General features: G+C 40.2%; 1 protein-coding gene and 1 pseudogene across 1 annotated transcript; both read right to left on the reverse strand.

The window, feature by feature from the left end:
* Nucleotides 1-569: 569 nt before the first annotated feature.
* On the reverse strand, nucleotides 570-2,904 carry IL36A (interleukin 36 alpha). Its single transcript, XM_032243715.1, has 4 exons — nucleotides 2,895-2,904; nucleotides 2,689-2,802; nucleotides 2,024-2,169; nucleotides 570-776 (listed from the first exon to the last, which is right to left on the reverse strand). The coding sequence occupies exons 1-4, from the start codon at nucleotides 2,902-2,904 to the stop codon at nucleotides 570-572; spliced, it is 477 nt and encodes a 158-aa protein (XP_032099606.1).
* Nucleotides 2,905-12,560: 9,656 nt separating this feature from the next.
* LOC116526962 lies at nucleotides 12,561-13,978 on the reverse strand (annotated as a pseudogene).
* Between the last annotated feature and the right edge of the window lie 1,405 nt (nucleotides 13,979-15,383).

Raw genomic sequence — 15,383 nt, forward strand, 5'->3', positions numbered from 1 at the left:
TGAGATCCAGTGATAACACTTTAGGTGAAAGCTTCATAAACAACAGCAGCTCTTCACCCAAACCAGCACCAGCGTATATCACTTCACTGAGACATGAGCCAAGCCCAGGAGCGGTGCAGCCTTGTTTATGGGACTCCACTTTCTGATGGAACATCCATATCTGCTTCTCCTTGTCAGAATCCAATAGGTCTTGATACACTATCACAGAGGAATGTATCTGAAAATCCAGAGACCTGGACTTAAAATTCAAGAGTCACCCTCTCATTTTTACTTGGTGTATTATTACCAAGTATGTTAAGTAGAGCTTTCTTTATTATTCTTGTAATGGTGCCATAGTTCAGCCACATGCTCATGGCAAGACACTCAATTTCCCTGGACTATTTTCCACACGGACCCAGGGAGAGGGCATGTCGCCCAGTCCAGCACTTAGGTCACTGCATGAATATATTGGGAGGCAGCAGGATACCCTTATGTGGAAAGTCCAATAGCAGATCCTCCCTACCCATTTCAGGCTAAGATTATACTAAGATTTCCTCTGCATGAAGACCAACCTCAAACCCAAACTAACCTTAAGACAGCATGGTTAACCCAAAGTCAGTGGTGTCGGCTTTCCCCAGTTCTTGGGTAAGGATGACAGAACAGCCTCCTTCGGAGCTGACAGCAATGAACCAGCCAGGGAAGGCCACAGACTCAAAGGTGGAGCTTCTGCCACTCTGACTGTGGTAGAAGAGAAACAGCTTCACAGGCTTGGGTTCATCATACAAATCCATTATATCCTGTTCCTGAAGGGTGTGAAGGAGACACCAGCAAGAAACATAACTGTTTGAATGTTTCATATTCTCTACGCACTGATATGCCATGTCCAAGACAGCATTCCCTACTCATTGAAGCAGCTTGGAGACCTCTGTTTCACATTACAGGATTGGGGGGCTAGGGGAGGGACAGCAAAGGGTGGGGAGGTTTGGGAGAGATAACATGGGGAGAAATGCCAGATATAGGTGATGGGGGGATGAAGGCAGCAAGCCACATTGCCCTGTATGTACCTATGCAACAATCCTGCATGATCTGCACATGTACCCCAGAACCTAAAGTAAAGTAAAAAAAAAAACCACACACAACTTAAATACTTTTCTAATCTAACAAAGCATTGATTGAGCCATTATTTGTTGTTCAGAAATAGAAATTTAAAGAATATTTATGTAACAGTTACTGTGAATTCCAAATTAAAACATAGTTATTTTCTGTCAGGTTTCTGCACCCTCAGCACTATTGACATTTTAGGCAAAATAATTCTTTGTTGTCAGGATCTGTCCTGTACAATATAGGATGTTTAGCAGCATCCTGGTCATCTACCCACTAAATGCAAGTAACACACCCTCATCCCAGGTTGTCACAACCAAAACATCTCCAGATATTGGCAAATGTCCATGGAGCAAAATCACCCCTGGTTGAAAGCCACTGTTTTATATCCTGTCATCAAATTGAGTGGCTGCCTATGCTTGTTTACTGAAAATGATCAAGAGTGTTCCTGCAGTGCACAGAGGCCTGCTTTAATTATCTTTTCTTTAATAATGGAAAATTGCAATTATTAAAGTGTTACAGAGAATTATGTTTGTTCATTTTAAATTGCAATGTACTTTTTGCTGAAAAGATGTTTTAATAAGTTCATCTACTTTGGGATAATTAACTGCTAAAATGTCCTTGCTGATTTTACCGTGTGCGTGTGTGTGTGTGTGTGTGTGTGTGTGTGTGTGTGTGTGTGTGTTCTATTGAAGTTAGACATCATCCTTGCCAAATTATTAATATTTTTGTAAGTTAAAATAAGTCATTTTAGTAGGGTTGTTTCAAAACATCCCTGAAACTTTTTCTTATTCTTTCATAACACATTCAACCCCAAAGAAACCAAAAATAAATATGTATAGCATAATAAGTATATTGTCTTTTAAAAGATCCTAAAATCTGAGTTTCTATCAAATAAATGAGCTCCTCTCCTGGTCAAGCACTGGCAGGACCTGTCTTACACACTCATCTTCAGCTGCAGTGCAGGCTGCTCTCTGACCTTAGCACACATCAGGCAGAGCTTGAGCTCATTCAGTCTCAGGTAGACGGGGTTCCCTCTGTCTTTCACAAGGGTCTCCACATGTTGGCATGAGATTAAGGCAATAGTGACTGGGAACACGGTGTGAAAAGTGGTATTCAGGTGCCATTTCGAGGGTGGTATCTCTGAGTCAGAGTTTTAAGGGCAGCAGAGGCTGGAATCTGCTGACACTCACAGTACACTCACAGAGTGGTCACCCTGCCACTCACCACCTAACCCAAACACCCATCCTATCTTTGAGGAACACTTTCCATTACAAAAGTCAGTCTTTCATGGATTCAAAAACTGGTCCTCCCATAATTTACACTCTTTTGTCTTAGTCTTGCTCCTTGAAGCTTCTCAGAATTTGTTTTCCACTGTTTTTCACAGGCTGACCCTTCGGTCTCCCTTAAGCCTTCTCTCTCTTCTCTGACTTCATGACCATAGTCCCAGAACAACCTTTTGCTCACCCTCTATTCATTATTGTCCTTGAGATGCTCCTTTCTCTAGATATGCCCAGTTAATAAGCCCACTGTGGAATAAAGGCTGAGCACCAAACACCCAACTGCACTGGTCAAAGGGGCTGCCTTTAACAGATCCTGGCTACTCACCTGGAGTCATATGGTGCTTCCTTGGGACTTCTATGAGGATCTGATCCTGAAGAATCCATACCTGATAACTGATATCCTGAATGCTCCTCAACTGAGGTCTGACACTTTTTAACACTGTTGAGAAAGTCAAAATGTAAATTAGTAAGAATGAGAGCACAGAATATTGTCCCCTTGTCAACTTTTTGCCCTTCTATGAGGATATTTACCTTTTTCCATTGTGGTGGTGTTGTTTCAGAACTGCCAAGGATAGGAATCCTTTTATATGACTAAAGGAAAATGGGTGTTCTTTTAATATTTTTTAAGACTAGGAAAGGCTAAATTTTGTTTTTTTAGTAGAGACAGTTTTCGCCTTATTGACCAGGATGGTCTTGAACTCCTGACCTCAAAGTCAGGAGGCCTACCTCGGCCTCCCAAGTTTTTGGGATTACAGGCATGAGCCACAACACCTCAACTTTAATTTTTTAGTCATAATTGTGTGGGCTGAACCAACTGAGATGTCTATGATCTTTAGTTAATAATGTAAAAAAAGACATTGACATATTAAATTCGTGGACTCTCAATTCTTTAGGGATTGATTAAATGACTAGTATTATTGTTTGCAAAAATGTGTTAAAGTTTATGGAGCTTGTGTTGAGAAATAAAGTTTATATTTTTTATTTTTATCTACTAATTCAATTTCCACAAACTTCTAAAAGTTTCCTTGTATATCTGCTTATCTATATACACAGTCATCCCTCAGGGAATTGGTTCCAGGACATCCCCAAAACCAAAATTTGCAGATATACAAGTTTGTCAGTTGACTCTGCAGAACCCACTTGTACAAAAAGTCAGCCCTCATTATCCACAGGTTCAGCATCCCTCAATGCTGGTTGGTTGAACCTGCAGATACAAAGCGCCGAGAGAGAGAGAGAAAAAAAAAGAGAGAGAGAGAGAGAAAACAGAGAGAGAGAAAGTGGGAGAGAGAGTACACATAAACACACATCCTACTGATTCTGACAAATCCTAACTAATAAGAGGGGATGGAAGCCTGGCTGCCAGATGCCCCAGTGCTCTGAACTTACAGTACCTGACATTAGGTCTTCAACAAAAGGAAGCTAAAGTAATACTGTTGACGCTCTGCTCCATACCTTCAACAACCCGAGTTCACAACTGCTGTGGGAAATCCTAGCACCTGTCAGCTTCACACCCCGAGGGCTTCCATCTCGGGGGCAACTTCAGGAAGTGAGGAAAGAAACTGGTAGACAAATGTTCAGCCTCCCCATCTTCTGATAGGATAACACTAAGGTTTCTCAGAATTGCCCCATAATAGTAACAAGACCACTAGCATTTCCTCTATTGGACTTCCTGGAATAATTTCCTAAATGAGATCCCTGCATCCAGGGTCTCTCTTGGGGAGAACCCAAACTAACATAGTGTTCAGTGTTCAAAAGTAAGATACTTGTATTCAAAAGATGTGCATTCAAAATTAGGTTTTGCAACTTTTAGAATTGTATCCTTGGAGAAATTCTGTCACATCCCAGATCCTCAGATGACTCACGTGAAATGCATTGCACCTTGCTGGGCTGTTATTCAGGTTAAAGAAGAGCATCAAAGCTCCCTATAAGTGACAACTTCCTGGAGCAACTGACCTAATGAGTCCCCTATGTCTGTCACCAGTGCCCAGATTGACTTGTTTAGCTCAGTCAGCATTTTTGCTGTGACTAGCAATAGATCATCTCAGATCGTGACTTTTGTGCCACTTCATCAATGGCCTACCTGGCCAAAAGGAGAATTACCTCCTGTTTATGCCCTATCTCCTTCCCAGATATTCTTACTGCATGGTATGATAAATAAAAGGCCATTGAAATCTTGTCCCAGGTAGCCCCACAGTCATCCCCTGAGGAGTGTGAAATCATGAATAGCCAAAACTTAAATGTGTAGCAGGCATCACTGAGTCAAAATTAGAATTTGGAATCAAGCTGAGTTTATATAGAGGAGCTTCCTCAGGTCTCCATTTCCATAAGATGATTTCTATACTCAAAGAAGAAAATTCAGAGCCTATGACATCAGCCCCACTCTCTTTACATATAACTGAATCACATAAATACCTTGGGGGAAGAGGCCCAAGGACTATCCATAGGCATGAAGATGCAAACAGCCAAAACATATTGGTTTGGATGCCACACATACTAATGCAAACTCAGCTGTGACGACAGCTAAGATGTAGGTCCTTTAAAATGCTTATTTCATGTCATAGATAACATGGAGCTCTATATGGTCTGGATACTTAGACCACAGTGCCATCAATGAAAGTGGTGAGGGCTGTGGTGATACCAGATTGTGTTGTTATTCACTCAGAGTGGCTGGCAAAACATTAAGGAGCATATTAGGGAAAGTTATAGATTATAGTCTCAAAACTTTTGGAAGGCTGAAAGGCTTTATTGGGGCAAGCTGAAGGTGGCTGGCCAGTTCATTAAGTTAGGGAAAAGACAGGGACAATCAAAGGCCTTCCCAATTTAAGCCTGTTTACCCCACATCCCTTTGTCTCCATTCTAACTGTTTACTCATGTAAACTTTGTGCTAGGTGGTCCTCTCAGGGGGAGATCAAAGGGGAATTACCTGTTAATAGGGTTTACTCTGGGCCTGAATCATAAAGCTTTTATTATTTGTATAACCACTCTTTTAATCATGTTAATTAGCCATAAGTGTGGTGATTTAGAACCTCTGTTATGAATAAATGTGTGGATAAACAGGCAGTTTTGGTCGATTGGTTGCATTTTACCCTCTGAAAGTAACCAAGGGCCATCCCTAGCCCACTTGTATCACTGTAATGGTATGAAGCGCGTTCATCCAGCCTTCCTTGAGTCAAGGTCTGCAGGCCAGGCCTCTGCAGGTGTTGGTTGACATCTCAAGATTTTCCAAGACCTGTGCTTATTTCTCTCTGTCATGGAGGTAACATCCGCTATAGCCAAAATGGTGAATGCTCCTGAGAAATGAGTCTGAAACAAATATGATGAAGGAAACTTCTCACTCTGCAAGAAAAGAAATCCATAAGAGTAAAGCCTAGAGTTGCAGCCTTCCCTCTCTCTTCAGCTATCCAGAACTAGACCTGTCTTGGGATTTCATTCCTTTGTCCATCCCTATCTATCCTTCATTACTCAGTTCAAGGTTTGATATAGTCACCTCTACCCTACAAATTTTTCTCAAATCTTATAGCAAAATTTATACCATTTATTTTGGCTGCTATTATTCACATATTGCCAAATCATTAGATAAAATTGTCCATGTTGTATACATTCTTGATACTCAAGATGTAGTTTATGGATGGTGCATTGGCATTATCTAGAAGCTTTTCAGAAATGCAGAATCTCAGGCCCTACTCCAGACCTACAGAATCAGGATCTAAAATAAAGGAACATTAAAACCACTGCATGTTTTCTGATGATATAGTACTGTAGTGACTACAGTGACTAGGGCAAAGCTTGACAATATAGCTGGTGTGACTACAGTACAGTACCTTATGCTCAGTACTGTAGTCACCCCAGCACAAAAAGAACAAAGTCAGGGCACAGGGTTGAGGCTGGGAGGGTAACAAGCTCATGAAATCTAGACTGCCTTTCTCCAATCTCTAAGAACCATGGAGATGGCTATCTTGGCACTAAACAAAGGAGAAGCAGGAAAGATAAAAAGAAAAGAGTCCATTCCTGGAGGTCTATGGCCAGGGACAGACTCTCACAAAGATTTTCACCCTGAATACTCATAGCTCCATTGAACTAAAAACACTCAAACTGTATTCAGTTTAATGTAGGCTAAACTCATTTCACAAAAAGCAAAAAGAAAGTCTTTCTAGAGGGGAGAAGAATCACCAAAATTCATTTTCAAAGGCACAAGCCATACATAGTTGAAGATTACCAGGCATATGAGTAAGCAAGATCACAAGAACAAGAACACCAAGAAAAAAGAAACAAAGGAAACAAACAAGACAGCAGAAAAATACCTACACGAACTTCAGATTTTGTAATTTTTTTACACACAGCTCAAATCATCCATCCTAATCATGTTTAAGAAACAAATGTCAAACATAAAAATATTTTTCTAGAACAGAAAACTATGGAAGGTGACAGGTTTGAAGGAGTCAAATAGAGCCTCTATAACTATATAATAACTAAATTAAATTAAATAAGCCAATAGCTGTATTTAGCAGTAGGCATCACACACACAGAAAAGAGAATTAGCGAATTTGAAGACAAACGAGAAGAAATCCAGATTGCAGCACAGGCACAGGAAAGCAGGAAAATACAAAAGAAGGTAGAAAAAATGTGAAGATGAAAGTGAGAGGGTCTAAGATATTGATTGGATTCCTAAGAGGAAAACTAAAAGTCAGACAGAGTAATTATTTGAAGAGAGAATGACTGGGAATATTCTCAAACTGATAAAGATACCAATTCACAGATTTAAAAAACACAATAAAATTCAAATAACATAATTTTGTTGTTGTTGTTGTTGTTGTTATTGTTTTGAGATGGTGTTTTGCTCTTGTTGCAGGTTGGAGTTCAATGTCATAATCTCAGCTCACCGCAACCTCCATCTCCTGGGCTCAAGTGATTCTCCTGCCTCAGCTTCCTGGGTAGCTGGGATTATAGTCATGCACCACCATGCCCAGCTAATTTTGTATTTTTAGTAGAGACAGGGTTTCTCCATGAGTCTCGAACTCCCAACCTTAAGTGATCTATCTGCCTCGGCCTCCCAAAATGCTGGGGTTACATGCATGAGCCACCATGCCCACCTAAGTTTTTTAAAGATTCACTTCTAAACAAATCAGAATGAAATTTCATAAAACCAAAGGCAAAAGTAGCAGATAACAAAAACTCATTACCTTAAAGGATGCAAGAGACTGACAACTGACTTCTCAGTTACAGCAATGAAAGTCAAAAGACAGTAGAATGATATCTCAAAATGCAGAAAGGAAAATCTTCCAATCAAATTTCATACTCTGAAAAATTTCTTAAGTTTTCCAGATTAAGGGCAAATTAAGAATGTTCTGAGATAAAAATTTTTGGTGGCAGGTTAAGTATATCAGGCCCCTTCCCTCTTGGAAGGAAAGCAGTTTGCCCTCACAGGGATAAATACATAGCCTGGGTGTGGGTTTGCTCTTTTACATTCGGCCTCAGCTGTAACCACTATCCAGGGGCCTATGGAATCCCATATGATGCAGCATCCAACCAGGGACTCCAAATCAACATAGCATCTAACCAAAACACTAACCCTATGGTGAAGGAAGAACTGAAACAGGTCCATGATCATTACGTTCATTTAACAGAATGCTAGTACATTTTTAATAACTGTCTTTCCAGAAAAAAATAACAAAACAAAACAAAAACCCGGATTTGTAGTATTTATCAATTTCCTTGATGTAAATACTCCTATAATGGGCAATTTCAAGCTGCCAACTGGCTCAAAAAATCCTGAAAAAGTAGTAATTGACCCCTGAAAGTCAATTACTGCTCCACTACTTCCCTGGGCTCACTGGTCAACCCAAAAGTAGCAAACCTGATGGAGCATTGAGTGGACTACTGAAGGTATACCTGGAACACCATGTAAGTGATAATACTCTGGAAGGATGGGCTGCTATCCATCAGAATGCAGTATATGTAAGAGAAGATATAGCTGCTTATACACCTAAAGATGGGAAGGAATATGTGTGTAATATTTGTGGAACCCAGGTAATCCATTGGACACCTCTTGGTATTCCCTTGCCTAACTAACTGTGAATAGACATGCAGCAACTTCAGCTCAAGAAGCATATGACTGCCAGAGCAAGGGGTTTGATCACACCCCCAGGAAAGCCACTAAAACCTGCCAAGCTATGAGTTTAGGGTAAAGGAAATTTAGAATAGACAGTGGAGGCAATAGATGATGAGAACAAATTGTTGGTCCAACTATAGAAATGGGTGCCATAGTCCATTCACTAACATTCCTCTGCTAAGCTTCCCTTCAGGAAGACACCCTTGGGAAGCATGGAGGATCTGCTCCCAAACATAGATAGAGGATGGGGTCCATGAAGCACAAGAATGGATTGTGAGCAGGGAGGTGTGACTCTCAGACTTCCCTTTAAGAGAACCTGTTACAAGGATAGCAGTTGGGAGACAATCTCCAGCTGTAACAATTTTGCATCCCTGGTAGTGCTCCTGCCAAGGATGCTCTCTTCTTGGACTGCTCCCAGCCAAAGATGGCAGCCTTTCCTGCTGATGTGGAATGCCTCTACAGCCAAGCTTTGCTCTAGGGCTTTCCCATCTGCCAGGTTGAGACTTTCTCAGAGCTTCACAGCTGCCCTGCAGTCTGAAGCTCTTCCTAACCACTGCTTCTCCCTTCTCTCATTTTTTTTTTTCAAATGGAGTCTTGCTCTGTTGCCCAAGCTGGAGTTCAGCAGCATGATCTCAGCTCACTACAACCTCTGCCTCCTGGGTTCAAGTGATTCTCCTTCCTCAGACTCCCAAGTAAGTGGAACTATAGGTGCACACTGCCAAGCTCGGCTAATTTTTTTATTTTTAGTAGAAGTGGGGTTTCACTATGTTGGTCGGGCTGGTCTCAAACTCCTGATCTCAAGTGATCTGCTTTGGCCTCCCAAAGTGCTGGGATTACAGGCATGAGCCACTGCACCCAGGCTTTCCTTCTCTCTTTTCTATCATTGGTGTCAGTCTTGCTTCACAATCTAAATGCTCTCCCTGCCTACTCCTGATCCCTCTTTTTTTGTGTGTGTGTCCTTCAGGCATGTCTCCCATTAAATCTCTTGACATCTTCTCATCAAAGCACTCAAACTGACATGACATATCGCCATGAATGAATCCCAAGGATGTGAATAAGCAAGATGTAAAAGAATGCATACAGTATTATTTCATTTATATAAAGTTTAAAGCATACAAAACTAAATAATATCTATTTTAGGGGCATATACATAGATGATAAAACTATAACAAAGTTTAAGAGAATATTTGCCATCAAAGTTAGGATGACAGTTACATCTGTGTGAGGAAGAGAAAAAGATAAAATGGAGGATGGGCACACAGTTCTTCCAAAGCTTCTAGTTCTGTTTATTCAGCTGGGCGATGAGTTTATATAGGTCCCTTTTATTCAGACCTTAGATATATTTCTTACAAATATTCCTTCTTACCTACTCAGTATTTATTTTAGACCATAGAAAGAAAATGGGTCCTAAAGCAATTTCCTGAATTTCCTAGAAATAATCAGGATAATACAATAAGTGTTATTGTTTATTGTCTTTTAACTGTTTTTGATATTTACCTCCATATTTATTGAGTTTACTGTTATTTATCGAGTGTTTACATAATCTCATTACTTAATTAAATTCTTATAGAATCTTTTTTAAAAGTCACATGTAAATCTAAACAAAACAAAATAAACCAAAATAATAAATATTTAAAAGACAGAAACAAATCAGACATCAGTAACAAAGATGAAAAAATAAAGTCAGTCATATGAGAAAGCCAGAAACTCTTTTATCTAAACATTACAAAAAGAAAAAATAAAATAAAATCCTTTATGACCATTTTAAGTGTAAATATACTATATCAAAATTTAAAGACATGGACCCACAAAGAACAAAAACATGTAGTCCCTCTTCATAGACTTCGATTCTAATCCAAGGCAACCTCAGAGTAAGGTCCCACAGGCAGAGTGATGGTACATCCTTTCAGTACAAAAAAGGAGGGTTGCTTTCCCAGTCTATGGCTTCCAACCTATGAACAAAACTGAAAATCACAATTTGCTTAAAACAGAAAGAGTATTAATAACAAAATGAAAATATATTAAACTCAAATATCAAGGGGTAGACAACTTACTTGAAAATAGTTCACCCAAAGACCATCACCACAGCCTGAGTTTTCCATATAGTACAACAACAAACTTTTTCATCAATCATCTTGGTTCTGCTATTTTCATCTCCAGAAACAAAAGCTTCACATAAATGTATTCTGTTTTCTCAGGCCTCACCACCTCCTAGGAAGGGTTAGACTAACAGTGATGACTTATCCTGTAAGCTGACTCACACCATCATGGGTGGGAGGTAGTTCATCATGCTGAGGTAAGCTGGTCTTTCTGTAACCCCCATGCCTCCCTGTGGTGAATGGCATGTGACTGTACCTCTTATACCTTGGAAACTACATTTGGTTTCCAATCCACATAATAGAGAAAGATTCCAGAGTAGTAAAGAAACAAGCTTGTACATGGACTCCGGCTCATGGCATCTTATGTAATTAGAGAAATGTTATATTGCCACTGGAAGACAGCCCAGCCCATATGGAAGCATAATTTTCAAAGATTCATTGAAGTTGTACTTGCACATAATTTTAAAAGTCAGTGAAGGAAGCAAGTCTTGTTACAAAACAGAATAGTCATTTCCTGCTGCTCAGAGAAAACCAGTTTTTATTCTTTTAATTGTTTTTGATATTTACTTCCATGTTTTGAAGTACTATGAGTTTGGTGCTACTTCTTGATTTTTCAGTTTGAGCCACTATGTATAAACATCCTTCCAAGGAAAATAGTATTAATTATCATACACAACTCGTCTAACTCCCTATTACACAAACATACACACACTCATTCATCCATGCATCCTTCCAAAATATTTACATCATAATTTTGGATGGAGTACACACTATTATTGCAATATAAACATTACTGACAACTAGGCCATATAGTAAATTATGATTACATTTCATCTCCTGAATCACTTAATGTTTTCTTTAGAATTAAGAACTGCTGGTGGGGGCCAAGGTGACCAATTAGAAGCAGCTGCCATGTGTGGCACTCGTAAAAAAGAACAAAAAGGGGTGAGTAAATACAGCACCTTCAACTGAAATACCCGGGTACTCACAGTGGGGCTGATCAGGGAAAAGAACAAAGGAAAGCCGGACGAGGTGTCGGTCCACCTGGTAGTGACACAGAGCCAAGGCAAGCTGGAAACTACGCTTCTTCCATGAATCTTTGCAACCCTCAGATCAGGAGGTGGAGTGAGCTCACACCACCAGGACCTGGGATCCGACACAGAGCTGTGTGAAGCCTCCACACAGTAGCTGCTCAGGCATGCAGAGAGACCCAGGAGCTTTGCATACTCCATCAGGTCAGGCACGGTGGCTCACACATATAATCTCAGCAGTTTGGGAGGACAAGGCATGAGGATCACTTGAGCCCATGAGTTTAAGACCAGTCTGAGCAACATAGTGAGACCTTGTCTCAATAAAAAAATTTTTTAATTAGCTGAGAGTGGTGGTGCACACCTGTGGCACCAACTATTTGGGAGGCTGAGGCAGGAAGATTACTTGAGCCCAGAAGGTTGCAGTGAGCCATGATTGCCCCATTGCACTCATCCAGCCTGGGCAACAGAGGTAAGACCCTCTCTCAAAAACAACAACTCAAAACAATAACCATGGTTTAATTCTTCCTTTGGCATTTTGGAATCTAGGTAAAACTGGTCTTTCTCTATAAAGTCTACTGTGTCTGGTCTAGTTTCAAAAAGTATAAACACACTGAAATTAAAACATGAAGTATTAAGAATACAAGATGATGCAGGGGCCAAAAACCGTGAATGAGGTAGTCAAGATTGTGGCTTATATGACTCTCACCCCCACCATCTCACACTTCCCAGAGGCACACTCAGGAAGCCACTGGCAGCCACTGCACAAGGCTGCTCCAAGATTACATATCACCTGAACCTAAGAGTTATCTGAAACAGCAACCTAACCCAACTCCAAGCTGGGCTGTTTTCTCCAAAGGAATTCCAACTGTCGTCTGCAATAGAATTTCTGTGCAAGTCAGCCCCAGATCCCAGCTTGGACATAGTTTCTCCAAGCAGCAGTGATGTTTGGAGATTAATACTAAAAGCTGTGCTTTGTCTGAATACCAACAAGAAGCTGCTGCAGCTCTTGATCTTCAAACCACCCCTCTGAGCCTGAAACTGGACTCCTCAGCAATCTCTGGACAAAGGTTAGCCAAACAGACCAACTCAAATTTATGAAGCTTTTCCTAGAGTAACAAGATATAAACACTGGAAATGGTCTCTCTGTTTTCAAAACCACTGAAACGACCTGTGTAGTTTCATGTTTTCATGAAGACTTCTGAGAATTCTTGTTCATCCTCTGCACTCTCGTTTTGTTGCTTTCAATGTTCCAGAAGCATGTGAACTTATGAATTTAAAAGTGTCTCTGCTGTTTCAAACTCTTTAGGAAAGATGAGCTGTGAAGTGTCCTCCTCTATGTCTCCAGGCTGTAGATTGCGCCGCCTGCTGCCACCACCGTGCTTGCCACCACCCACATCCTTATTTTCTTTTTATTGCCAAGTAGCATTGAATACACCACAACTTGTTTAGCTATTTGTTGCTTGATGGAAATTTAGGTTCTTTCCAATTTGGGGATATTACAAAGTTTTATTTGAGGATGTGAACTTTTTATACAAGTCATTTTTGTTCAATTTGCTTTTAAATCACTCAAGAGAGAACAACTTTACAGAAGTAAATGTCAAAAAACAGCAGGAGGTATATATTTTTACATATCTCTTTATTTCTATAGAAGCACATAAGTCATTCCAAGCATGATTAATTTGTGTCTTTTTACACACAAAAATTCAACTGGACAGTCCAGAAGAGTATTTTCCATGTTTACTTAATAATTAGCACTCCCTAGGGTCTTTGGTAAAATATCAATTCTTAGGTCCAACCCTAAACCTAATAAGTTGCAATTGCTAAAGGAGGGGGTTTTAATTTACTAGGCATGGGGAGAGCACAAGCGCCCTAGGTTTTCAGTGAATATCCAGGTGATTCTAATGTAGTTTCAAGTTTGGAAAATACAGATGTACAAACATTTCTGTATTTGTGTCAATACATAACGACATTTGGGTGCCACAGGTGCTCCACCTTGGGTGACTCCCCCATGGGTAGGTCATTTGCTGACACCCTGCTAGACAGGGACAGCCCTAATGTTGACATGTCTCAAAGTTTGCTCTGCCATCTTGCTCAAAGTAATTGTTGCTGATTTCTCGCAGTAACAGTCTAAGAAACAAGACAATATTTTACTAACATGTATTATTATTTACGATCATTGTTTTCAGCACACTGTGGGAAGCATCTTCAGTCCCCATGCCCAGTCATTCATGCATTATGAGACAATGTCTTCCTGTCCAGATTCAGGAAACAGCCATTACCCTTCAGCAGTCCTGAGAAGATATCAACCCCAAAGCGACTTGACAGAGAAACATCCCACTCAGCTGTTTTATCTACAATTGTGATTTTTGGTGGCATGGTTATAAGACTATTAATTCTGCCCCGGAATCCCCCTTCTCCTAGTGCATCAGACCTTCTATAACACCAATTGCTAAAGGTCCAAAGAAATGAAATTCTTCAATGAGTAATAGCCTACAGCTTGTGCTTCTCAAATGCAAAAGTATTTGCTATAACAAATGTGTAAAAACCAGATGTGGACCAGGCTATTCACCTGAAAATGAGGCTATTGCTCCTCATAGGGATCCTCCATGATTTCATATACCATGTCATAATACACTATTTCTCACATGTGATGGGTAAGGCAGAGAGCCCACATAAATCTCTGTTTTCTAGGTTCCACATGCTTTCTATGTGATTATTACAAATTAGTGTTTTCATTTTGATTATACTCTGTCATCAGAGCCTCTTCTGTATCACCAGAATGAACATCTTATGCCTGAGCCCAGCCACATTATGTTAGGACCCATATTTGAGCTTTGTTTGAGCTCACATTTGTGCCAAGTGAAAGTCCGAGGTATCAGTTCCTGAACAAACAAAGCACTTCACAGTAGGGAAAAAAGGTGGTAATACCAAATCATCACACAGCCTGTAGCAGGATGGAGATGCTGTAACACTTACAACCATAATCATGTTGCAAGCAAATGTGTCATCAGCTTTCAATTAATAATGTAAACTGGCAGCTGTAATGACATGCCGCCATTGATTAGCAGTGAGTATAGGAGTAAATATCCAATGACTAATTCTTCTACTTAATATTCCAGAATTAATTAGCTTTAATACCTATTTTAATGTTGATTTTTATAAAACTACAGTGCCAACATTATATTCAATTGAGGAAGAAAACATTAGAGGAGAGTAGCAGAGCAAGGAGATAAAGTAGGACTTTGCATTAATCATCCCACACAGAAACATCAATTTGATCAACTATCCATGCACAAAAAAAAAAAAAAAATCACAAGAGCAAAGGAAACCAGATGAAAGATCACAGTACTTGATTTTAGCATGATAATATAAGATATGCATTGAAGAGAACAGAAAGGTTAGTTTTACATTACTCACATCATCCCTTCTGCAACATCAGGCAGTGCAGTACAGAGAGAGACATTATCTCTTTGGGTAAAGGAAAGTAAAAGGAATTTAGATTAAGACTTTACCTTGGAACTCAGTACCAGGCCTGCCACAGTAAAACCCACCACTGGGCAAACCACTTGATCCCTACCACCAGGCTTCTACCTGTAGATGGAGCCTCTAGATCTACCCCGGCACAAGTGAGATGGATTTGAGTTTGTCACAAGTCACTGCCAGCAGTGAGCATGGCATAGTGGCAATGTTCTTGGGCGTGCCTTCCCTAGTGGTATGCTTGCCTCAGAGACTATAAGCTTTGGATGTGACCTATGCTGCCTCAGCCTCTGCTGCCAAAAGA

The sequence above is a fragment of the Sapajus apella genome, unplaced genomic scaffold (assembly GCF_009761245.1).
Source record: "Sapajus apella isolate SASKATOON/1434 unplaced genomic scaffold, GSC_monkey_1.0 scaffold52, whole genome shotgun sequence".
NCBI lineage: Eukaryota > Metazoa > Chordata > Mammalia > Primates > Cebidae > Sapajus > Sapajus apella.